Genomic DNA, 27694 nt, shown 5'->3' with positions numbered 1-27694 from the left:
CTGGTGCAATCCTTTCCAGGCTCCAAAAAAAAATAGTAAATGCACATTTTTATACCTGCAAAAAAAGGGGCATTTATTATTTTTTTTAAGTAACCATATCCTTTAATCCTTTCCCTTATGCTTTTTTGTTTACAGAAGTTAGAGAGTTGTCCCCATGAGGATTCTTGTATTTGTCCTTTCCTTCACTCTGCTGGCCTTCTTATCCCTGCAGTCCTCCATGGGCCAGGTGGGGGGACCTGGTGGGAGTGTAATTTGTGTCCCAATCAGGAATGTATGTGCATGTCTCTGGTCCTGTTAGTATCTGAAAGGTGGGTGTTTTCTGCTCTCTTTTTCTTTTTTTCTTCCTTTCCTTCTTCGGTTGTCCTCCCTCTCCTCAGCTGAATCTGGACAGTATTATTAATGTGTCTTTTTATACTTATCCTAGGGTTGAACGTTCTTATATATTGGACATCTATAAAGCTCTAATTAACGTCCTGAGAAATCGCAAAACGCGTAGACAGGAGCAATTATGTCTAGTACAGAATGACATCCTTTCTGATGTTGACAATTTTAAATTGGGTTTTATATGTCTTATAAATAAACTTGTATGTTTTTATGCCCCTAGGTGTTTTGAGGCTATTGGTCACTTATAAGGTATCTCGAAAGTCCCATTTTTCCTGTTTATATTTTGATTGATTATACTTACTCTGGGAAGATACCAACCAGTGCCATTTACTACAAATAACTAAGCATTGAATAGTGGACCTTTATTCTTCTCCCTTCGATCTGTGTTACTAGTAGCGATACAGTAGCTGTAGATGCATAGTATTATGCATAAATCTGTATATGATTAATACAATGTATAAACATTGTCATACAAACAAAAAAGTCAGCACAGAGGTTACCCATCACCATCCTTTTTCTTCTTGTCTTTCCTTTTAGTATTATCCCTTGCTTTTCTGTTGGCTGCTCCAGGTCCCTTCTTTCCTCTTTTACCCCTCTTGCCAGGAGGGCCTTCCCCATCTTCTTCATTCTCTTCATCAGGGGCATTTGCACCCTCATCATCAGTTTCTGCCAACCAAGGTTTCATATTTGGTATTCTCCAATTTTTCTCCCGACGTTTTGGAGGGAGATCTTCCTCACCCTCAGAGCCTTCCAGTTCCCCTTAGGCATAGAAAATACAAAGCAATCTCTTACTCAATCTATACAAACAGTTTTTGACTCATCTAGTCAGACTGTTTTTTGTTGCCCAACTCGCTTATGTTATAATGAAAAATAATTATAAAAAAGAGTTAATCTGCTGACATGCCCTGAAACAAATCTTTTCTCTCTCACATATGTACGGCGAGGTTATCTTCCAATGTTCCTGAGTCTAAGGCAGGATTCAGAAGGGTGATGGACTGCCACTTGTTTCATCTAATAATTTTTATTCTTTTGTAAATGTGTAAGACATCAAAATAACCAGCTATTAACATATCATTACATATAATACACTTCTTTACTTTCTTTTAAGTCATACAAAATATCTGGCCAGTTAAGTCAAATGATCATGGTTGGGAGATTAGGTCCAGTAGAATATGACAACACACAAGGGCAAAGAAAAAGAAAAACTAGATGCTCGTGTGGATCTTCAGATTATTCATATATGTTATAATCTATGACTAAATCCTGTTATGGGTGAAACGTGTTAGAGTTGCATCCTATCCCTGTTATCTTGGACTGCTCAAAAAGTGGACAGATTACTTGGAGAGAGGGACGCATTGCTACTTAAGGAAAAGACAGACTGCTCTTACAAAAGTACATAAGTCTGTTGAACTGCTCTCAAAGATCCTTATTAGTAAAAAAAAAAAAAAGGGCTACAGAATAAATGTCATCTATTTGTGCTGTTTTGAGTACCCTGTATCACTAAATCCTCCCTCCTAGGAGATTGAACATTAAAGTAACAAAGGTTGTACCTTAATTACTTCAGCAGTACCCTGTGACCCACAACCTGTGACTTGATCCTGTTCAACCCTGTTACCAACCTGGTTTGTTTTGTGACATTCCTCTGGATTTCCCATTCCGGGGTTCATTCAGACTACTGCCCTGTTTCTACTTATTTCAGTTACTGCCTGTTGCTTTGTGCTATTCTATTCACCTTTTGCCAACCCTGGATTGTCCCTTCATCTTGCATCTGTCACTGATTAAATTCCCTTCCGATCCTTAGTTGCTGACCCTAGTATGAATTCAGGCCACATTCACTGTTGCCTCCTTTCTTCAGCTTCCTGGTTACTGTGTGTTTCACTTCTACAGTGCCAGTGCTCTCAAGTTATAGTGGATGTCATCTTTCATATGACTGTCATATGCCTTTAAGTGTTCTTTGTATTTTGTCTCTGCTCCTCCCTTTACTTTGGTTTAGTTCATGCTCTATAGATAGCCCCACCCTTTTGATCATTTCCCAGTAATGCATTTCAGCTTCAAGCCTCATGCCTTATGGAAGCAGATCACATTATGATCTTTTGACCTATCCGATGTTCGTTGTTGTAAGATTCTCTCAGTTTATGGAACAAACTTCACAAGACCTAAAAGGTGTCGTCTGGATAAAGTCACTGCCTGTGTTATTCAACTAAGATTGGAGTTATTGCTATCTCATCACAACTGTAAGTTACAGAGATCACACTTTCAATGCTTAGATTTAAGAGAAAGAACAGTGGACCTGGCAACACATTACAATGGGTAAACTTCAGGTTTGGTTGACGATAAATTCGACCCGAACAGAGCTTATTCTGAGTTTGGAAAATGGGCAAAGTAGATTTCCAGGTCTGACCAGATCGCCTGCCCCTGAAAGTCATTTATTTAGTGGTGGTATCACTATTACCACTAAGTGGGAGCTTCCCACCTGCGGGCTTGTTTTATATTGTAAACAGGCTGGAGTGGATTCCAGGAATATCATTGACTGCATATTGTTTGCTGATATACAGCAGCTGGCCTAGCAGCTGGTATTTGTAGCTGGAGAGGATTGTCATGTAGTGGATCATAATGTCAGTGGTTGTTAAGGTGTATGTTATCATGACTGATGTTGGATCTACATCACTGGAAGATGTCATTGTCATTGATGTTAAATTTACATACTGAAGCATTTTTCCATGCTTTGTTTTACTTTTAAATAAAGAACTGTTCTGTAGTGTGTGTTCAATTAACTTTCAATTAACTTTATTTTTGAATGAGTAAAAAAGGGACAGGCTCCCATATCCACTGGCCTATCAAAATAGGGAAAAAGTGCCTTGCCAGGGGAGGAGGCTTCATTGCTCACCTAAACTCCCATACTCCCCCCCCCAACAAGGTAGATTTTCAATATTGAGTGCATGTGGCCTAGAATTGTTCATGATGGGGGTGGGCACAGAATGCTATTTCTTTTTTTGTGTGTATGTGTAGTCCCTATGAAACCAGACCCCTATCTAAAATTGTTGCAGGATCCAGCCAGGGATCCTGAGTGACATCAATGATGAAATATGTTATGACCATATTTGGTCAGTGACATCATCTGGGATTCCCGGATGGTTTGTTGAGATTCAGAAGCCAGCTGGGCAGCCTTCATTTACAACAGGAATAGTGATAGATGAATGTCATATTGGCATGGGTCGTCATGTTGCTGTTCATAATGACTGACTTTGGAACTACATAACTGAACGAGGTGATTGGTGTTGGATTTAGGCAAATAAAGAACTTTTTCACAGAGTTTGTGTTTTCATTTATTCTTAAATGTTATCAAGTTATTTTTTTATTTATGAATGAGTAACAAGGGATACTATGCAATCAGAATGCAATAAGTTTCCCTCCTTAGATTCCCTGCATTAAGCTAGGCCTGGGGTGTGGGAATGAGGTCATTGTCCTCATCAACATAGACTCAAAAAGCCTTCATGGGGGGGCTCCCCTGGTTCCGGAAGTGGGGGGCACATGATCTCTGTTCCCCCTTTCTTGGCCAACTAAGCTGCATGCTGGATAAGGGTCTGGATTGGATTCTGGGGGGATCCGAATCATTTTATTTTGTTTGTTTTTTTCCTGGAGGCTCCCCCCAAAATCCAGAATATTTTTTGGAAACAATGAGTGGCATGTGGTCCCCCTCAAAATCTATACCAATCCCTTATCCATATGATTTGGTATGGATCTTGGGGGAAACTCCAACCTTTTAAATATTTTTTTTAATAAAAAGAACAAAGCTGTCCTGAGAACTGTGATTAGTTTGTTTATTTTTTTCTAAATGTCACTTCTACAGGAGTACAAGGTATAGGCGCAAATTCTCACATACAGTTTTAAAGCATGCCCCAAGCATGTTATTTAAATGAATTGTATAAGTTTAACTATGCCCTTTAGGTCACAATAAAGGACCCACACCTTACTAAATGGTATTTGTGTTTGTATTTATTTATTGTTTTTGCATTGGCATACAACCTCATAGAATTGCCCAGTTACCCGTGTCCTGTATTTAACATAATTTTGCAAATTGGCACTAAGAATAGCCAGAAAAAAATAACAAGATTTGGTTCCTATATACTTCAGTGGAGCTCTGGTGCTATGTTTGGGCTTCATGAATTTCCCACTGGGATCAGCAAATATACAGCAAACCAAACTTTGCTTAGTTCACTCATATCTAATCACAAGTACTTGTGCCAACTGTCATAGTAACATTGATGTCTGGACTAAATGGATGCCCTCAACATCTATGACTTTCTCATATATGTGAGAATCAATTAAAAAAATACATTTTATTAATCCATAGTCCCCTGGGATTTTAGTCCAAGAGAATCTGAAGGCACACAACTTCTGCTTAGTTCTATCTTTACAATACTCATATAGCTTTAGGAGTGTCATGGATGCAAATATTCATTTGTAAAACAAAGTTTTTATATAAATTATATAAACATATAAAAATTGTTTAAAACATACAATTTTTTAATATACAAAGTTGACTCAAACCATTTTAGTTTTCCTTTATCCACTTTCTGACCAGCCCATGCAGATATACTGCAGGCCAGTGGCTTTACTGCTTCAGATCACGAACATGTATGTGGTCCGCGATCAGTTAATGTCAGATTGCCTGCTGCACTATGGGATCTTATTGTCAGGTAAGGACATGTTTATCTGCTTCAATTTTACATGTCAATCCCGTTTTAAGCAACCATGTTCAAGCTAGCTGATGAGTTCCTAATTTTAGGTGATGGGGTACTTTAAGCACAAAAGTATTTTCAGATTGGTCAGAACTTTTCAAGAAGCTGCTAGAAATGAGACTCCTATTTAATATTTAGAAAATATGACTTCTGAAACATTCAATGTTCTGTGGTGTCAAACAGAATAGTTAAACAGAAAAATAACTTCCAGTTTTGGTTATTTAATTTGCTTTCTGATGTACAGTAAAGAGAATCATTTATCAAGCAGAGTCTCTCTATGTGACATGGATGTGCATGATTTTGCTAAAGCTAGTGGAGCATGCAAACATTATATGGAAAGATTGGTAAACAGGGATTGAGTTTTGTTTCCATCTACATACTCAAACTACCTTTACAGAAAACCTGTTATAAGATAAATTAATGTGTTTTGTTGTTGTTTTTGTTCAATTGGCTTGAAATAGCTCCAGAGGGTTAAGTTCTATTCACCTACCTGGAAAATGTTGTCAAAGAAAAATTCTCAATTTTGCTTTGAGATTTTGTGTTCATTCATTTCCCCTTATAAATTGCTCTGTGATGTGCCATTTTTTTTAAAATGCACTTTAAATCAGGGATGCCTTGGTTTTGAGAATTTTAGTATCATTTTTGTTTTTGTAGCAGCACCCTAGTTTAGCTAGGGGGAGCTAGTGTTTTAATTTCCCGTGAGGAGGGCTGAGTTACAGCCTGGGCGTAATAGGCAGAAGGCCAAATTCTGGTCAGGAGCTGAGAGGCTCTGCATGACAGCCCCTCTGGAATTTCCACCTGCTCTAGGCCTTTGGAGGAAGGCTCTAGAGGCAGTGGGTGGATCTGAGGAGTGGCTGTCTTGCACTCTTGAGGGGTCCCGGCCAATCCTCAAAAGGAGGATGGCAAGGGGCTGGGACACCCTTAAAATTGTTGGAGCCTGCTCAGTTGGAGGAGAGGTTGGGTGGAAGATAGAGAGGACGATGTGTCGCTAAAAGAAGGAGGCTGCGAGGAGGCCCATTGGAATGGGGCCTACCTGCAGACCTGGAGCTAGAAAGGTGGTTCTGTCTGAGTTCTGAACTCAGAGAGGACCACCTGTATGGCAGGAAAGGCGTGGCTCAGATGATAGGCCTGGTAGCAGCCACCAACCCACCAGTGGTACAGGAGAGGATCTGAGTAAGTACACCTGTACCCCCTTGGTGGATAGAGGAAGGAGCACTCTGCTGGGAAACCATATTAGCCACCTGCCAGTGACTGTTCATCTCTTAAAGTTCTGAACTCAGAGAGGACCACCTATATGGCAGGAAAGGCGTGGCTCAGATGATAGGCCTGGTAGCAGCCACCAACCCACCAGTGGTACAGGAGAGGATCTGAGTAAGTACACCTGTACCCCCTTGGTGGATAGAGGAAGGAGCACTCTGCTGGGAAACCATATTAGCCACCTACCAGTGACTGTTCTTCTCTTAAAGTGACAGCAACTGGATCCCCTGTCCAGGAATACCTCCAGATTGCTGGGTGAAGAGGAGAAGTTCATCTAGGGTCTGGGGTGGTACACTAAGGAGATGCTAGCTAGCTCTTCATCAGAGACTGGGCTGCAGAGAAGGCTTGTAAATACAGTCAGGTCCATAAATATTGAACATCGACACAATTCTAACATTTTTGGCTCTATACACCACCACAATAAATCTGAAATAAAAAAGAACAAGATGTGCTTTAACTCCAGACTGTCAGCTTTAATTTGAGGGTATTTACATCCAAATCAGGTGAACGGTGTAGGAATTACAACAGTTTGCATATGTGACTCCCACTTGTTAAGGGACCAAAAGTAATGGGACAACTGGCTTCTCAGCTGTTCCATGGCCAGGTGTGTGTTATTCCTTCATTATTCCAATTACAATGAGCAGATAAAAGGTCCAGAGTTCATTTCAAGTGTGCTATTTGCATTTGGAATCTGTTGCTGTCAACTCTCAAGATGAGATCCAAAAGAGCTGTCACTATCAGTGAAGCAAGCCATCATTAGGCTGAAAAAACAAAACAAACCCATCAGAGAGATAGCAAAAACATTAGGTGTGGCCAAAACAACTGTTTGGAACATTCTTAAAAAGAAGGAACGCACCGGTGAGCTCCGCAACACCAAAAGACCCGGAACACCACGGGAAACAACTGTGGTGGATTACCAAATAATTATTTCCCTGGTGAAGAAAACACCCTTTACAAGAGTTGGACAGATCAAGAACACTCTCCAGGAGGTAGGTGTATGTGTGTCAAAGTCAACAATCAAGAGAAGACTTCACCAGAGTGAATACAGAGGGTTCACCACAATATGTAAACCATTGGTGAGCCTCAAAAACAGGAAGGCCAGATTAGACTTTGCCAAACGACATCTAAAAAAGCCTTCACAGTTCTGGAACAACATCCTATGGACAGATGGGACCAAGATCAACTTGTACCAGAGTGATGGGAAGAGAAGAGTATGGAGAAGGAAAGGAGCTGCTCATGATCCTAAGCATACCACCTCATCAGTGAAGCATAGTGGTGGTAGTGTCATGGCGTGGGCATGTATGGCTGCCAATGGAACTGGTTCTCTTGTATTTATTGATGATGGGACTGCTGACAAAAGCAGCAGGATGAATTCTGAAGTGCTTCGGGCAATATTATCTGCTCATTTTTAGCCAAATGCTTCAGAACTCATTGGACGCCGCTTCACAGTGCAGATGGACAATGACCCAAAGCAAACTGCAAAAGCAACCAAAGAGTTTTTTAAGGGAAGGAAGGGAAGGAAGTGGAATGTTATGCAACGGCCAAGTCAATCACCTGACCTGAATCCGATTGAGCATGCATTTCACTTGCTGAAGACAAAACTGAAGGGAAAATGCCCCAAGAACAAGCAGGAACTGAAGACAGTTGCAGTAGAGGCCTGGCAGAGCATCACCAGGGATGAAACCCAGTGTCTGGTGATGTCTATGCATTCCAGACTTCAGGTTGTAATTGACTGCAAAGGATTTGCAACCAAGTAAAAAAGTCAAAGTTTGATTTATGATTATTATTCTGTCCCATTATTTTTGGTCCCTTAACATTCGGGAGGCACATATGCAAACTGTTGTAATTCCTACACCGTTCACCTGATTTGGATGTAAATACCCTCAAATTAAAGCTGACAGTCTGCAGTTAAAGCACATCTTCATTTCAAATCCATTTTGGTGGTGTATAGAGCCAAAAATGTTAGAATTGTGTCGATGTCCCGATATTTATGGACCTGACTGTAGTTCCAGGAGTTGTCCTCAGTTCATCAGTGCCTTTGGGCACCCTGTACCTCCTTTCAATACCTAAATACTTATGTATATAGAGTTATAGTTGTTTCTTTTTTTTCAATAAATTTGTATCGATTATTGACATAAAAAAAAAAAAACCATTGCAGGTACATATGATGAATGAGAAGATTCACAGTATACAGAAGGTATATATGTGAATATGGAAAATTCAAACAATAACTATACATTTATAATGGAAAATTAAAGAATCACATAAAATCTTAAATGATTGTTAATATGAATCATAAGGAACAATAATGAATGATAATAAAGATTATATTATCAATAATAATATAGAGAAATATAGAGTAACTATTAAGGTATAACCATCATTCTACTATCCTGGTGTTGATATGAAAGTCGACGATAAGTGAAAGGGGGAAAAGTTGATTCTAATGATGGTGTTATCCTGCCATTTTGCGTTAAATAATATTTAGTTTGATTCTTCTTTAAAGCTGTACTCCAGACATAAATATTTGTGAATATTTTCTCTGTAAAAATAAATTACAACTAATTAGGTGCCTGTCTTGTGTGGCTGCTGCAACGTTTGGGAAAATTCACTTCAGCACACAATGTATAGAAATACCCAACGTTGGGACCTGAGACTTATATTTTTGGTTACAATACACAGACTATTTTGCACCCTAGGAAAGTCTAGCTACTTGCGCCTCCCCCTTCCCAAAAAAAGAACATTTTTAAAAACAGTAGAAAATATTAAATCGACAAAACATGATACTGCTAAATTTATTTTAAATTGCAGAAATAAGTGGCAAAGAAAGGCCACCAGCAAAAATGTTAAAGACAAAATATATACACTATTCAAAAAAAGGAACACTCTGAAAACACATCAGATCTCAATGGGGAAAAATATCATGCTAGATATCTATACTGATATGGACTGGGTAATGTGTTAGGAACGTGAGAATGCCCCATCATTTGATGGAAATTAAAATTATCAACCTACAGAGGCCCCCCCGAAAATCAAAATGAAAAAATTATGCATCAGGCTAGTCCATTTTGCTGAAATTTCATTGCAGCAACTCAAAATGGTACTCAGTAGTTTTTATGGCCCCCACGTACTTGTATGCATGCCTGACAATGCCAGGGCATGCTCCTAATGAGATGATGGATGGTGTCCTGGGGTAGTTCCTCTCAGATCAGGACCAGGTCATCACTGAGCTCCTGTACAGTCTGAGGTTTAATCTGGCGGCATCGGATGGACCGAAACATGATATCCCAGAGATGTTCTATTGGATTTAGGTCAGGCGAGCGTGGGGGCCATTCAGTGGTATCAATTCGCTCATCCTCCAGGAAAGGAACTGCCTGCATACTCTCATGAGGCCAGGCATTGTCGTGCACCAAGAGGAACCCAGAACCCACTGCACCAGCCTAGGGTCTGACAATAGGTCCAAGCATTTCATCCCGATACCTAATGGCATCCAAGGTTCCATTGTCTAGCCTGTAAAGGTCTGTGTGTCCTTCCATAGACAAGCCGTCCTAGACTATCACTGACCCATTACTAAAACAGTCATGCTGAACGATGTTACAGGCAGCATCTTGTTCCTCCTTGCACAAAGGAGCAGATACCAGTCCTGCTGATGAGTTAAAGACCTTCTAGGGCCTTGTCCAGCTCTCCTAGAATAACTGCCTGTCTCCTGGATGCTCCTCCATGCTCTTGAGACTGTGCTGGGAGACACAGCAAACCTTATAGCAATGACACATATTGATGTGACATCCTGGAGGAGTTGAACTGCCTGTGCAACCTCTGTAGAGTCCAGGTATCGCCTCATGCTACCAGTAGTGACACTGACCTTAGCCAAATGCAAGACTAGAAAAACAGTCAGAAAAGATGAGTAGGGAAAAAATGTCAGTGGCCTCCACCTGTAAAACCATTCCTGTTTTGGGGGTCATCTAATTGTTGGCCATCTAGTGCACCTGTTGCAGCTGAAAAAGATTAACAATCCCCTCTGCTACTTAACTGACCAGATCAATATCTCAGGAATTTAATTGATTTGATGCTAGCCTCTGAATAAAAAGTGTTCTTTTAATTTCTTTGAGCAGTGTGTGTATATATATATATATATATATATATATATATATATATTAGTCATATGTGTGGACAGGTTATTCGACAATTGTGCAGAGTAAAGATACCATCATTCCCTCATCATTCCATCTGTATGAGGAGAGAGGGACTTTGCAGAGAAATTAAGGATTCGTACAAGAGGTCCATAGGCCATGTGCTGCACCCAGGCACCCCTAGGTGGCAGTGGGGTAGTCTCTCTGCACCTCCTTAATTCAGAAAACAACTTGCATTATTTTCGTGGGATACAAGGCAATCTGTGAGTAAGGGAGGTGTGGATGAATCTCAGTCTCTCCTCCTCACAGTCACAGAATGCTTTGCATTGAAAAGAATGCAAAACATTTGTTGAATTGAGGAGGTGCAGAGTAAGAGACCCGCTATCATCTATGTACTTTAGACCAGACGTTCTACACTTACTTTACTGTACAGACTCAATGAAAGTAAGAGTTTTCCATAACGATGCAACAACCACTGATTTTACTAGTGGTAATTTATTTTTTACATTACATTCTTTTTTACATTATATACAGTATGCCCAAAAATATTTTAGCTGGAGTTGAGTTTTCAGATGGAAAATACAAATCTAAATCTTGTCAGCTCAGAAATTTGTAAAATAAGTGAAAGGAAGGGATGTCATCAGAAATGGTCATCTTCCCCAATGGTGTAAACTATGCATCTAGATTTGTCTCTCTTAAGACTTATAAGTTGCCTGGACCTATGAGAAAGGACAGACAGCCTCCTGTTGTACCAGCAGCTTCATTTTTCATACTGCCAATGTACTAGAGAACAATAAAGAAATCAATGTCAAATACTATCTCTAAAACTACTTCTCTTCTACCACAACATGAACATGTTGGCGTTAGCACCCTCATTGACCAAAGAGCTTTCGACCAATCCTTAGCCTTAATGTAAAATAGATCAGATGTATAACGCTGGTGCGATATCAATTGCTCAAAACAATGCTGTGTAATAAAGCTGGTGCTTACAGCAAAACTATTAGAAGGAAAAATGTTTCCTACCTGCATTCTCATCCACTTCAATTTGTACTGTGGATACAAAAACAGATATTCATATTAGTTGCTATGTTTAGTGAAAACTGTGCTTTTAAAGAAAAAAAGTATCAAATATATCATTACAAATTACTAATAAAAATGCAATCAAACAATTTACAAAATAAAACAAGAAAATCAGAGCAACACTGAGGTGGTGTTCTGTACACTGTGGATATAATTCTCTGAGAAATGTCCTGGTTTACCCAGCTTTGTGCTTATGTTAGCTACAGCAAACCTTTTATCCTTGATATCTACACATGCCAAAGGTACTGAACAGAGAAGGATGCTAGGATGCAGATCCATGTGACCATAGCAGGCAACCCCTACCATTCGGCAGCTTGTTTGAGGAAGTTAGTCCAATGGCCTGTAATGTTTTCAGAAAGAAGGACAGGGTAAGAACCTGCAATGATGTTGAAAATCCTTGCAATGCACACAATTGACCTAGAGATTATTGCTTTTTCTTAACAAAAGTGATAGTTCACCTTAAGAGAATCAAAGGGGTTGATTCATTATGGCCCATTTCACACGGGCTTGCTGTTCAGGTCTGCCTGTCAGTTTTTCAGGTGGACCTGATTAGAAGCTCCAAGTAGGTCTATGGGTAGGTAGGTGTTTGTTTATATCCACTTACCTCTGAGTCAGCCAAGGTCTGTTTTTTCATGGGATTTAGCTTGATATAAAGGGATGCAACTCTGTCTACATTTGGCCACCCGTAGATTTCATATGAATCCAGAAAGCTCTGTTATTTAAATGGAGCTAAATACTGAACAGACACAAAAATACATCTGTCTCATTTTTGCTCCGATTCATTCGGGGATCTGTTCATGCAGTGCCAAACTACCAAATAAGCAGATTAGGCACCAGCCTATGGGCTCCCTGCTGTTTGAGGGCCCCACGACAAATAGATCAAAAATATTGATTTAATCTTGAAAGAGTATTAATATTAAAGTGTTACCAAACCCATAACAGTAAACCCAGTCTGTATATGCAGTAATGCATTCTTGGTATACTTAATGGGAACGTAAGGGGTTAATCCTCTGCATTGTGTAAAAAGGTTGTTTGATTCTGCCTTCTCTGATACTCCCCTTCTTCCAGTGTCCCCCTCTTATCTCTAGATAAGACATATTGTATAGAATAAATCTGCATATGCTCATATTGGTTTGTATTGCTAAAGAGGTATTTTTGTTTTGTTTTTGTGGGGAGAGTGCATGTGATCAGCACAGGGTCAATCATCACTGTCCAGACAGAGGTTCTGCATCCTCCTAGACCAGAATGAAAACTCCTCCTACAAGTTTTAACCAGTGCTCTGCTGGACACTGATAGAGGTCACAAGACTGCTCTAACTGCTGATGAGAAAAAAATAAAAATAATTACATTTCCATGTTCTGTATACTGTGGGAGACAAGATATAGTGAATGCAGGGTCCTGGGTTTAGTAACACTTTAAGCTTTCTTAAATTTTTTTTACAAAAGATAGACAAAATGAATCAACTCTTTACATTAGCCACTTCCCACCTGGCCGCTGCACATAAGCAGCCAGGTGGTAGCTTCGCTGTTGTGAGTGGACGTTCTTGAACATCCCTCAGAACATGGGTGGCCGCGCAACTGCACGCTCTTGGTGTGCTTGTGTCCCCTGGACACAGCGCAACACTGCTTGGCAGAAGGGCTCTCTGATTGGCCCTTCTAATCACATGATGGCTTTGTCCAATCACAGCCGTCATGTGATGTCAACACAGCCGTCATTCAGTTGATCAGCTCTGCCTCTCCTCACAGAGAGCCTGCTAGTGAGGAGAAGCGGAGCTGATCTGTAAGCCAGTAGTACGTTTTCAAGCACACACACACTGATCACCCAAATAGTGTTCCCCACACAGCAGTCAGTGCACAAGTGATCCACATCTGTCACAGTACCCGTGATCCACATCTGTCACAGTACCAGTGATCCACATCTGTCACACAGTACCAATAATCAACATCTGTCCCACAGTACCAGTGATCCATATCTGTCACAGTAACAGTGATCAACATCTGTCACACAGAACCAGTGATCAACATCTGTCACACAGTACCAGTGGTCATCCACACTTGCACCAGTGATCCACATCTGTCATGGCGTAGCAGTGTAAATTTCACAGCTGCACCAGTGATCCACATCTGTCATGGCATACCAGTGTAAATTCCACATCTGTACCAGTGATCCACATCTGTCATGGTGTACCAATGTAAAATCCACATCTGTTCCAGTGATCCACATCTGTCATGGCATACCAGTGTAAAATTCACATCTGTACCAGTGATCCACATCTGTCACGGTGTACAAGCGATCCACATCTGTATGAATGATCCACTTCTGTCACAGTGTAACAGTGTAAATTCCACATCTGTACCAGTGATCCACATCTGTCGCGGTGTACCAGTAGTCATCCATACCTGTACCAGTGATCTACATCTGTCACGGTGTACCAGTGATCCATAACTGTATGAGTGATCCACATCTGTCACGGTGTACCAGTGGTCATCCACTTCTGTACCAGTGAATAACATCTGTCACAGTGTACCAAAGTAAAATCCACACCTGTACCAGTGATCCACAACTGTCACGGTGTACCAGTGTAAAATTCACATCTGCACCGGTGATCCACATCTGTCACGGTATACCAGTGTAAAATTCATATCTGCACCAGTGATCCACATCTGTCACGGTGTACCAGTGGTCATCCACTTCTGTACCAGTGAACATCTGTCACAGTGTACCAAAGTAAAATCCACATCAGTACCAGTGAATAACATCTGTCACAGTGTACCAAAGTAAAATCCACATCTGTACCAGTGATCAATATCTGTCACAGTGTACCAGTGTCAAATCCACATTTGTACCAGTGATAAACAACTGTACCAATGAACATCAAAATGTCTAAAAAAAATTATATACCAGCGAGGAGGCTTTCCAGATACTGAGTATGACGGGCGAGAGTAGCGGGGAACTCTCTCTGTCAGACTCAGATTCTGAGTATGAGCCAGTTGAAAGAAGTGGGTCAGCAACGGATTCTGAGGAGGAGAGAGTCCAAACAAAGAGGTTCAGGAGATCTGAGGAGGAGCAGGCATCCACCAGTAGTGCAGTGGTGAGTACAAGCAGTGCAGCACGCCCAGAAGATAGGCAGGCATCCACCAGCAGTGCTACAAATCCTGGTGCCGTGGCAAGCACAAACAGGGCCGCATTCCCAGATGATAGGCCAGGCACTAGTAGCAGGGTTTCCCGTCCACAATGAGGTAGAGCCCATACTAGCCTCCCAGATGTACTTTTATATCCCACATGACTGCCTGCTAATTCGGCATAACATACAATTCCCCCTTTTAGAGCACAGTCAGGCCCTCAGATACAAGCAGAAAATTATACCCCAATTTGTTTTTTTCATTTATGTTTTACTAATGATCTGCTAAATTACATTGTGGAGCAGTGCAACCTGTATGCCAGCCAATATATAGCCAGCAATCCCAATCCATCATATGCCCGCCCATTTGTGTGGAAACCCCTCAGCGTGGAGAAATTACAAATTTTTCTTGGGCTTACTCTGAACATGGAACTGACAAAAAAAACCTAAGTCCATGCCTACTGGTCTACCCAACCTATACATCATATGCCAGTCTTTTCATTTTGTATGTCCGGAACACGCTATGAGATGATAATGAGGTTTTTGCATTTCAATATTACTACCTAGTGCCCTCCAGGAAATCATCCTGATTATGATAAGCTATTCAAAATTCGGCCATTAATCAACTTTATTTTGCTGTACCTTCAAGGAAATGTTTGCCCTCGACTAAAATATTTGTGTGTATGTATCCCTAGTCCACTTTACTGGAAGGCTTGGCATCAAACAGTACATCCCCAGTAAATGGGCCAAATGTGGAGTACAATTCTACAAGGCATGTGACAGGGCCACAGGATATACCTACAACTTCAAGATTTATGAGAGAAAGGACAGCCAGCTAGACGCCCCCTGGATGCCTTACCTATATGGGGACAAGTGGCAAAATTGTTTGGCAGCTTATAGAACCACTGTTCGAGAAGGGTTACCCTTTGTATGTAGATCATTTCTACACAAGTCTCCCATTATTCCACCATCTCTATTTGAAGAAAACTGTGGCATGTGGGACAGCACTGGCCAACCGCAAGGGCTTCCCACAACGATTGGTCACTACAAAATGAAAGCAGGATGAAACAGCCAGTTTGCGGAATGGAGAGATCCTAGCCCTAAAGTGCAAAGATAAAAGATGTCTATATCCTTTCCTCAATTCATGATGACACCTCGGTGGAACTTCAAACAAGACAAGATCCCGTCCAAAAACCAAGATACATACATGACTATAACCAGTTCATGGGGGGGGGGGGTGGATATGAATGACCAGATGTTACAGTTCTACTTAGCCACCAGGAGTTCAATTTATTGGTATAAAAAGGTTGGCATCTACTTCTTCCAGTTAGCCCTGTACAATTTGTATGTCATCTTTGTTAAGTGCACACAAAGATCCCTAACTTACCTGAAGTATCAAGAGGATACAGCCCTTCTCTATCTGCATGGCCATGCCCCTGAACAAAACAGAGTCCATGAGACGCATTTCCCCGATATCCTCCCTCTTACCCAAACAGGCTGCAAACCCCTCGAAAAATGTTGTGTATGTTCCAGTAACCAAATTCACCGTGACACCTGATACTACTGTCCCCAATGTCCTTCCCAGCCAGGACTCTGTATTGGAGAGTGCTTCCAGATCTAACACGCATCACTACACTATTAGTCAAGATATTTTTCCAGTGTCTACTATCTGCTATTTCCCTGTATTGCCGCCTGAACTGACCTTGGACTGTTTATTGACGATGCCTCTGCCGCTTGAACTATCAACCACGTTTCTGCCTTCCACTCGAATTGACCTCGGCCTGTTAATCGACCATGCTTTTTGCCTGCCTTCTGAACTGATCTTATGCATTGCCACTGTATTAGTTGGATTCAAGACAACACGGGGTCTCATGTATGTGAGGGGCTCCAGAATAGATTTTGCAAGTGGAGAAAACAAAGTTTTTGGTTTTCTCCGGGTTTTGTAATTCCCAGAAAAGGGTCTGTTAGTAAAATGTTCATTTGATAAAGAGAATGTTTGTCACAGTGGTACTTGACTCTCCACCTCACCAAGTTAATGTAGGCCCTAAATAGATGGCCAAGGCACAGAATTCAAGAACCTAATGAGTAATTCACAGCACACCTGCAAGCATAGGTGAGAACTTTCCAGACTTGCCGTTAAGAACCCATTCACTATGTTTTCTCTCTGGCTCAGCCATTATAACTGTGCCTCCCCAAACCTATTCCTTCTTACTTACTTAGTCATGGTCAGTCTATATTTGGCTCCATTCACTCTCTCACCTATTAAACACCTTTCCATCTTGCTATGAGATTTACTGAACATTGCACAACCTTTCAAGTCCCACAGTCCCCTTCTCCATTACAGTAACCTCCATGATTATTCACAGTCTGTCTCCCATTTCTTATCCCTGCAGCTTTATCATCAGTTACTCAAGCCTACACACCTTTCCTAGTCTCCTTCAGCCACTCTCTGAAATGTTTTCCATATTACATTTGTCACTTTTACAGCTCTGCACAACTTTCATTCATCTGCTTGATCCACGATACAATTTGTCTAATTTCTGTCTTAGTATTATCCCACTGTTCTTCACCCTTTGGCTGTCACTTCCTTTTTCATTATACTTGATGCTGCACATATTTAGATGTTCCTCTTCTAGTGTTACCTTACTACCACATAGTCTCCACGCCTTTCACCCCCTGCTCAGCCAGCATGTATTTCATCCTGATTTCTTTATCATCTGTTGATCAAGGTTAATGTTTTTCTCCTTTTGCCTGGCATATATGTTCCCATTTCTTTTATTTCACTGCAGCATACTCTGGTTGCCACAATTAGCCTCTCCCTTTGCTCTGTCCATCACCATATCCCAATTTCAGGCTCAAAAATTTTGGAAAGTTCCTAGGTATTCCCATAAGTGGTGATGGGATTTACTGTGGACCATTTCCAGGTTACAGCCCTCCAATACACCTGGACTAGCAACAGCTAACAATAATGAGATGTGGTACAGAATTAAGAGATGAGATCACTGTCAAATAAGAAATTAGGACATGCAGCAAACAGGGATCATCAGAAACAGGTAGAAGTCATTAACAGGTATCAGAACCTGGAACAGAAGTCATGGGAATAGGAGCATGGCAACAAAAAATCAGAGAGGTCTTTGCTCAGGCAAAATGAATTGCACTGAGCAGGGGCGGACTGACAACTCATGGGGCCCCCGGGCAATAGGGGATCATGGGGCCCCTGTGTCCTTGCCCAAACTCAAAAAATCCTAAGAAAAAGGTACCAGGGGCATCTCATGGGGCCCCCTACTGACCCCGGGCCCTCAGGCAGTGCCTGAGATTCCAAATGGTCAGTCCGCCCCTGGATGTGAACATGTTCCATAGGAAACCATGTTAGATGGACTGTAGTGCGTTTCTGCAAAAAGCACTAAAAAAACCGCATTGGTGTGAACGGAGCTTCAGGCTCTATTCACACTATTGGAATGGTCAGTCAGTCCGCCCCTGGCACTGAGCAAGTTTGAATAGCTTTCCCAGCCATGATATGTGATGCATGATATGCAGGGCATGTGTTCTCAGCACATATGTAATTTCTAATTGCACGCAAATATGAGGCTGCTCGGTGTCAAGGGCCAGAAGCCGAGAGGCAACATATTTGTGTGCGTTCGGCATCAAGGGGTTAAAGATGTACAGCTAATGCTCTTTTGGTCAGTTGGTTCTGCACTCCTGTGACCTATTTTCAGCCGACAGCGGGCTGAAATGCACTGTCGGTTCACTCAGCAAGTCCAGGCTGGGGAAGATACCGACTTCAAAGTCAGGATCCACCCCAGAGTCTGGAGCGGCACCTGGCTCTGCCTCTAAGTAAGCCGCTGAGAGCCTGAGCCAGCCACTCCCTCCTCTTCCACAGCGCAGTGCTCCAGTGAGCACTGGAGAGGCATAGCAGACAGTGGTGACTGACAGTCACCGCTCTCTGCTCAGAGCAGCTGTGAGAACTTAGCGATCAACGGTCATGTGATCACTGAATTCTCACCCTTAGAGCCAGTGGGGGACAGATGCAGCATCGAACCAATGCTGCATTCACCTAGGTAAATATAATGGGGGGAAAAATAAAAAGCCATACTTCTTTTTTAAAGCCAAGGCAATTCACAGTTTTTTATCCAGTTTTTTTTCTTTATTCTCCAGTACATAACTGGTTATTGAAAGAACTAATAGTTTCACTTTATTCTTTAGGAAATTATAAAATTCAGTTTGCAAAGAGAATATTCTCTGCATACAGAAACTGGTATGCTTCAGTAGGAAATTACCCCTAGGGTTCATATTGTGGCATGCTAATACAAAAGGAATACAAAAGGAAACACCTAAATGAAACTAAAGTTATTCTAATCAATGCCAAAGATAAAAAAAACAGAAGTTGGTATAGGCATTCAGTAGCAAGAAGGATATAGTCCATAAAATATTCTGACAACTACAGTATCATGCATGATTTAATTTGCCATCAGCACATTTTCTCTACAATATAAAGAGAATGGAAGCCATACAATATATTAAGCCAGAATTTAAACGATTCAAATACATACTAAATCAACATAAAGCAAAAAGTAAAGAACAGTAGAAATATATTATGCTGTACAGTATTTATACACGCATATGGTATCTGTTTTCTAGGCACCAGTTATTGCAAAAAACATCCAAAAGTCTCATTGCTAAATTCTATAAAACAGGTTAATTACCAACACTTGGACTGAAAAGCACATCCTTGAGAGTAAGTCATCCTTGAAAGTAATTGTAGGAAGCACTGTCAAACAGTAAATTGAGGAAAGGGATGTGGGCAGAGCTATAAAAATGATGGAAAAGCTCATATCAAATAAATCCCAGATAGCAAGCATTTTGTGGTACAGATCAATAAACAGATACCACAGAATGCACAAGCACAAATCCACAAGGGAAATTTTCACAAAAATATTAAATAGTTGTAATAAAAAATAAAAGATCCAATTTTTAAGCTAATTTCTTGACATAAAAGTTGATGAATATATCTGTTCAAAAATCTGTAACATTTTAAGCATAAAAAAAGACCATTTACATTGGAATTAAAATGTAAAGGGAGTTAAAATGTACCTTTTTTCCATGATCATAAAAAAGCAATTCAGTTTAGTAAATGAGAAGTTAGGAGAGATATCAGTCTAAAATTTCATACCGTCATTCTCGGAAGCCACAAGTTTTTGGTGTTTCGGCATCACCTCTCTGCTTCTGGCAGGTGATCCTAGTTAGCAAGTTTCAGGGAACAAAAATGGAAAAAAGTTTTCGGATAGACGTCTTGCACCAGAATCCAGCTATCTTCCAATGAGAGGAGGCTGGTGTAATGTCACTTGTTGAAATATGAGAAAGGACTAATCTCCCATCTCATTAAGATTTCATGAATGTTTAGTTTATCACTTAGAATTGCAGTGCTAAGGTCAAAAGGGTAAAAAGTTTTCTTAACTTTGCAGGCTCCCAAGAAGAAAATGAAATCAGACTTAAGCAGGGCAATTAATAAAGCAAGGGGATCATGGGCCTGTAAAGTGAATGCTTATAAAAGTTTTGGAGAGTTCTTTGTATGGCAGAGAAAGGTGCTGCTGCAATATTTTGTAGTAAAAAGTGTGACATCAGCAGTACACAAAACTGTTTTATAGAAGACTCTTAAGCACTTGACTTATGGATATTTAACTGAATTCCTTCAGATAGCATCACATTGTGCTATGTAATTGTGACGTGGATATGTGAGCCTGATGTTTTTAAGGCCTAACAAATGAACAGTGTGCAGACAACAGGTGTTTTGCATTGAAGTCAGCAATACACTGTCTAGCCATAAGAGTGTTCCCATCTATGCTGCTCATATGAACCTCTAACTGAATGTTATAGGATCTCAGTGAGGACAGATATGAGCCTGATAGACAGTGATCAATTGCACTGATGCTGCCAACAACTCCAAAGAGCAGACAGCCTCCTACGGCCTGAGACACTGTTCTAATGGACACTAGTTAATATAAAGTAAGTCATATTGATAGTTCTACCTATCTTGTCCTAAAACGTAGAAAACATTACACCCAATCTACAAAAGAAAGTCCTTCTCCACTCATTAGTGACTAATTATTTGGATAATTTTATTAAATATGCTTAGATTTAATCTACAGACTTTGTGAACTCATTTCAATTTTATATTAAGGCAATATGGCATAAAAAAAAAAAAAAACTCTGCCACCAGATTTGTGCCCCTTGCAATTTTCCATGATGTGAATATATTACTTACTGCAGGTCTACCAATGTTTTATATAACCACATTGAAGGAATCACACAAAGCAACATGTCTGAAGAAAGGCCACAAGAAACTAATCTCATATTTAATGTCAATATATTTTCAAAAGATCCCCCATCTTTTTTGCTAAAGTTTTTCAAATCTGTTGGCAAAGGAGCTGAGAAATCCCAAAACTCATTGATTAGACTACTACTTGATTTACCTGACTTACTCTCATTAAGAACATGTATTCAGCCTAGGAATGCTCTTGTACCACACAACCTTCCAAATAAAGAAATTCAGGGTTTCTGATTGTGGCACATGGTTGAAAGGAGGTACTGCATCTAGCCAGAATCGTCATTTCCTGGCAGACCATCGCAGCATACAATGGGTTGTGGCTCTGTCTCCAAACTGATAGGACTGGTTAGATATAAATAAAAGACAGACCCGGCTTGTAGCATTCTCCTTTTTGTCCTCATCTGATCAGGACTGGAGTCGTGTAGTATCCCTTATCGCTTGTCACCCCAGCCAGGTTCAGCCTTCCCTGGGTGGAATTCCTTCCTGTACAGCCTCTAAATTAGCTATATCGTTGGAGCCCCAATCTGGTGGTCTAGTGGGCATGGCTCAGCCTCCCTGGATGGAAGTCCTTCCTGTACAGCCTCTAAATGAGCTATATGGTTGGAGCCTCTTACTGGTGGTTTGGGAGGCATGTCCTATCAAAGAAAGCTTTAAACAAGCTTTGGAGTGGCAGTGTATTCCCTTTGCTTTTACCTTCTTTTCTCTGTTTGTCAGTGTTTCCTGCACCTGTTTGTGGGTGTTTGTCACTTCCAAGATGGCTGCAGCAGTGCAAGTGCACTGCATGGATGACAGGAAGTGATGCTGCCACTGTGGACAGTTTTTCCTGTTTGCCACAGACTTTGATGTATAAGATGTATTGGGAATTTGAGGTAGTAATGATACCATTTCCCTTGGATTATTGTAATTTGTGTCTGTGCTGCTTTATTCTGTGATATTCTGATATGTGTATGTATTTCAGGTTTCAGTTCACAGAATTAATTGATAACATCCTGAGGAAGACTTACAAGTTGAAACGCGTTGGAGTTTTTTTTGTTTTTTTTTTAATATTGAAGCAACTCTTCTTTGTGAATCCAATACTGTGTATACAGCATGTAACATCTTCTTTCATATGTTTTTAATATATTATGTATATGTTGGGGAATGTCTAGCCCTTGGAGGCTTTTTTACATTGTATAAATACAGTTTTTATAGTATATTATTTGCTATCTGTTTTGGTACCTTAAAATGCCAGTTCCTCATTTTTTCCATTTTGTGGTAATACCATCATAGAACCTTTTGGGATGTGGTACCATTATCTATTTAGTGAAAGTCAAGAACAGATTCTATTTCCTGAAAGCATCATTATTGCGCATGGTAAGACACGTCTGCTGGCTACAGCTTTTTAAAAGTGGAAATTGGCAGGAAGTTTTGTGGAAAAGGCATCAGTAGATATCATTAGATGTTCATTAGGAGTGATGTTTTCCACAATCATGGCAAGGAGGGCATTATGGCGGAAGCCATTGTCGACACATCCAACCTCGAAATCAAACTGCTACAAGATACCAGACAATAGCTCCGATCTATTTGGGAGTAGACTGGATACAGCCACTTCATCGGTGACCAGTGGCAGGTCAGGGCTGCTACCATCTGATAAAATCAGAAAAATCAGACAGCTCCAGCTTACATGCAACATCCTTCAGATAATTAGATAAATCCTATAGTTCAGGAAAAGATTACAAAAGAGGACCGGAGAAGCAGACAGTCTTCATTGTTGAAACCTTAAAAATCTAAGGTTCCTGTTTTGGGAAAACAGCAAAAAGTCCCCTTTAAGGGTGTGCTCATCCAGGGGGTATCTGTGGGAGCCAGGTTGAAGCTCTGCATCTGGTTGGAAAATATTCGGGATCATTGATCCATAATATCTATATTGGTGTGACATTGGTGGAAGTCTACTTTCAGATTACTTCCAGCCAGGCTTCCGGTTTCAACTGAAAAGCAAAACATTCTGCTCCAGTTTGTGGCTGAATTAATTCAAAAGCAAGTGATACTGAAGGTTCCGAGTGCCCAGAGGAGAAGAGAATTCTGTTCCTAGTAAAAAAAAATATACACAAGAAAATTCAGTAGAACTTGCATGAGGGAAGATCCATACTCTGATAAAGAAAGTCAAAGGTGCTTTGGGAGTGAATTCTCTTCCAGCTAAACAGTGCCTGAGTATTTTTGGGTCTTCTTAATCGACCAATTGTTTCCGAATGGAACATTATCACATCAGACTCGAGCAAGAAAAATTGGGGGCGCATTTCAAGGAGCAGGCTGCTAAACATTGCTCAGCCTGATATTGGAAGTGTGACTGTTAGTCAGTGAGTTCAGATTAATCAAGAAGACCTGAGGGCAGTCTGTGTACGAGTCAGTTTGCAGACTTGTTGAGCCGCTCCTTCTGATCACAAAAGTGGTTCCTCAGCTGGGGTGTTCAATTGGTTAACTCTGAAGGGGAAATCTCCCCAAATTGATCTAGCATATAATTCCCTTGAATACGAAATATGGCAGATTCCTATGCCAGAACAACCCAACCAACAGCTAAAGGGTTGATGTCTTAGACTGCCTGTGGAACTTTCAGTTGAGTCATATCTATTCCCCAATGCCTATATACCATTTTGGCCAAGGAGGCTATGGTTTCCGTATCTCACACAGTTAAACTTTGAGTCACCGTTGCTTCTGCCAGTGACATTGGGTCTGCTTTCTGAAGGCCAGTTTTTTCCATCCAGTCCCAGGAGACTACATTTGATGACATAGAAGTTGAGAGGTGGAGGCTATCAAGTCAAGGCTGCGCAGTAGAGGTAGTGGCGACAAGCCAGAAAGGTCTCCACAAATAAGACTTACCAGAGAATATGGGTAAAATTTGCAGATCTTACGGAGCAAAAAACCTGGAGTCCTTTTATCATCAGAACCAGACGAGGTTCTTCAATTCTTACAACTGTGACTGGACAAGGGCCTACATTAAAATACATTTAAAGTTGATGTTTCCGCCTTACTAAGGCTCAATGGGCCTGTGGTGATGCAATTTTTAAAGGCCTGCATGCAGTTAAAAGCTCTTAGGAAACCATAGTTTCCTAAGTGGGACTTGCCTACGGTCCTTGAAGCACGGCAAGGATTCCTTTCTATCCTACAGAATTGGTTACACTCTGGAATATAACTCTAAACACCATATTTCTGGTTGTTATGGGCTCTATGAAAAGGGTGTCAGAACTGCAGTCTTTTGTACATGAGGAGTCTCACCCAACATTCAGTCTTGACATAGTGGAGAAGGATCTGGGAGTTCTGGTAGATCACAAGCTTAATAATGGCATGCAATGCCGAGCTGCGTTTTTTAAAGCGAGCAAAATCCTCTCTTGTACTAAAAGATGTATAGACTCCAGAGAAAGAGATATCATATTACCCCTGGACAAATCATTATTAAACCTCATCTGGAATATGCAGTTCAGTTTTGGGCACCAATTCACAAAAAGAACATTGGGGAACTTGAGAAGTACAGAGAAGGGCAACTAAACTGATACGAGGCATGGAGGAGATCAGCTATAAGGAAAGATTAGAGGAACTGAATTTAATCTCTCTTGAGAAGAGGAGATTAAGGGGGGATAAGATCAACATGTAAAAATACATCAGTGGTTCATATAGTGAACTCCGTGTAGAGCTATTCACCCTGAGGTCATCACAGAGGACAAAGGGGGCACTCTTTACGTCTGGAGGAAAATAAATTTAATCTCCAAACATGGAAAGGTTTCTTCACAGTGAGAGCTCTGAAAATGTGGAATAGGCTCCCTCAAGAGTTAGTTCTGACCAGCCCAGTGGTGGATTGCTTCAAAAAAGGCCTGGATTGTTTCTTAGATACACAGAATACAACTAGATACTAACATTCATAGGTAAAGTTGATCCAGGGAGTATCCGATTGTCTCTTTAGGGATCAGGAAGGAATTTTTTTCCCAGCAGCAACAAATTGGATTTCGCTTTGCTGGGTTTTTTTGCCTTCCTCTGGATTAACTGTGGGTAGAGGATTATAATTTTTTTTTTATGGTTGCACTGGATGGACTTTTGTCTTTTTTCAGCCAGACTAACTATGTAACTATATAGTAGTAATACAACCTTCAGACTGCTTTATCCCTAAGGTAGTTTCCTCTTTCCACTTTAGCCAAGAAGTCAATTTACCATCTTTCTTTTGTGAAGCAGGAGAACCACATCCTCTGGATGTTAGCTTAACTCTAAAGGCCTACTTGGCAGCCACCTCTTTATTCAGGCAAGCACAAATCTGTGCTTGGTCTTGCAATGCTTAAGGGAAGGTCAGTCAGCTTCAACATGTACAACGACCTCCCAGATTGTTAAGACAATTAAAAGAGCCTACTCTTCACAAGACCTTCCTGTTCTGGGAGACTTAAGAGCACATTCAACCAAGGCAGAGGCAGCTCTGTGGACAGCACAGTACCAAATGTCTCCTAAGGCTATTTTGCAAGTCAGCAAAATGGTCCTCCCATTACGCTTTATTAGGTGAACCATGATCAAGTCACGACAGCAGAATTTGCAAAGTTTGTTGTGCAGGCACATACTTACGCTACTGATTTTTGCTAACATTTTTTTTGGGCCCTCCCATCTGATGAGTTAATTCCTATTGTATGCTGCCATGATGTGCATCTTTATGGCAGCATACAGATTCCCACCCAAATGGTTACATAGAATGCAGCTAGCCAGGTCTGTCTTTGATTTATAGCTAACCAGTCCTACCAGGTTGTGGGGGCGGAGCCACAACCCATTGTATGCTGTCATGAAGATGCACCAGCAAAGGAAAATTAAGGAAAGGTGAGTATACAATTTTTCCATTTTCACTTGAGAAAACCAGCTATATTTGTAGATGCATAGTTATTGTTGAAAGAAATCTAAAGGGTGCTATGAAATAAAATAAGCACCCTGGAATCCTTAATATACATAGCAATGAAGAGATAGTAAAAAAAACAGAAAGTGAATAAAATTAAACCGTTTAATCCCTGATCCAAGATAAATAAGGTTTCCAACCTGTTCAGTTACTGTTTTTCCTATGAACCTTAGCTGGCATAAACATTAGTGCTTAATAGATTCTAAAATTTATGTGCAACTTAAATTATTTGCTCATAATACCAAATGAGCTAACTTGGGTTGCCAACCTCTCGAAGTGAAATTTACTGACACAACACATAAAATTTATTGACATCCATTTTTACTGATAGTTCAAAAAGTTAGCCAACATGACCGTTTTTATTGAAACTATCAATATTTAAGTTCCAAACATGTAGCTAGTGCTAATAGCAATATGCTTGAGGTATAATAAAGGGCAAAAAATATTTCTCCTTTTACATGAAGGTCAGGTTAATACTGTATAACCCAGTACAGTTTCCCTTTACATAAGAGTCTGCAGGGTTCCCATTTAGAGTGCAGGGGGGAACTCTGCAGACCCTGATGTAAAAGGGAACACTGTGGAATCTGATGCCACGGAGAACTCTGAGGACTCTGATGTAAGGGGGATTGCTGCACACCCTGGTGTAAAGGTAAACGCTGATGTAAAAGGGTCTCTAGTCACTAAAACCCTCCCCTCCCTTACAGAAGAGTCCAGTCCACAGAACTTCCCTTTACATCACAGTCCAGAGTTCCCCCTTACATAAGACTCCACACAGTTTCCCTTTACATCACAGTCCACAAAGTTCTCCCTTAGAGCATATTCCACAGAGTTCTCCTTTACATCAGAGTCTGCAGGTTTGCCCCCTACAGTGTAAGAGGGAACTGTAGAGACCCTGATGTAAAGGATGCCAGGGATGGAACACCAGGGATGGAAAATGTCTCCCCATCATCATATGGCCTGTAATAGCCACAACCTACAAGATAATCCTGTAGTGTGGCATGTGCATGTCGGGTGCTGTTATGAAAGTTCCACAAAGCAAGAACTGGAACCTCTAGGGGTCAAACACAGGAATGGTCACTGTGTCTGGCTCCAGCACAGCTCCCCTCACTTCCAGCTTTCACAGAAGAAACTGAGAATGGCAGAGCCATAGGCCCCTGCTGCCATCAGTCAAACCCCTATAAGGAGGGAGTCAGGGAGTGGCTTACTGTTGTTATGTGTTCCTATGGACATGTGCAGCCCGGATTGGGCCCCAACAGAAGCACGCGGACATGAGTGCCTCCTTAGCAGCCAGCTTGCTCCAAGAGGCTCCTAAAGGATGGAGGAGCCAACAGTTGTGGACTGTTAGAAGATGAAGAAATCCAACTTTCTGTTCAATATTGTTGCATAGAGCAGGTAAGTATAACATATTTATAGTTAAAAAAAATGCCTTTAGTATCACTTTACCATAAGCTAGCCCCAGCAGATGTAAATGACACACCTTTGTTGTCACATTTGAAGCCTGGCTGAAATACTCCCAATGTTTAGGTTTCTATGGACTGACCTATTTCCAGGAAATTCCAGCATTGCAGAATCAAGCACACTTCTTTATTCAAAAGCTGCGTAGTGCTCTTAGATTGTAAGCTCCAAGGAGCAGGGCCCTCCTAACCCTCTTGTATTGAACTGTATTGTTGCTGTATTGTCTCCTGTTATATTGTAAAGCGCTGAGCAAACTGTTGGTGCTATATAAATCCTGTATAATAATAATAATAGTGCTCACTCTTA

At 40.9% G+C, this 27694-nt stretch overlaps 1 protein-coding gene across 1 annotated transcript in view; it reads right to left on the bottom strand.

Moving 5' to 3' along the window:
- LOC149451071 (transmembrane channel-like protein 1) overlaps window positions 1–16179 on the bottom strand; it is a 115286-nt gene extending 99107 nt beyond the window's left edge. The window contains exons 1-5 of the mRNA XM_089691035.1: window positions 16102–16179; window positions 12198–12305; window positions 11897–11969; window positions 11537–11563; window positions 885–1143 (exon numbers count right to left, since the gene is read on the bottom strand). Of these exons, the coding sequence (XP_089547161.1) occupies window positions 885–1143; window positions 11537–11563; window positions 11897–11969; window positions 12198–12305; window positions 16102–16179 (545 nt within the window). The remainder of the gene's footprint in view (window positions 1–884; window positions 1144–11536; window positions 11564–11896; window positions 11970–12197; window positions 12306–16101) is intronic.
- Between the last annotated feature and the right edge of the window lie 11515 nt (window positions 16180–27694).

This window comes from Staurois parvus, unplaced genomic scaffold (assembly GCF_062004578.1).
Source record: "Staurois parvus isolate SC_StPar_1 unplaced genomic scaffold, SC_StPar_1.0 ptg000549l, whole genome shotgun sequence".
Lineage (NCBI taxonomy): Eukaryota > Metazoa > Chordata > Amphibia > Anura > Ranidae > Staurois > Staurois parvus.
This window is presented reverse-complemented; position numbering and strand designations above follow the sequence as displayed.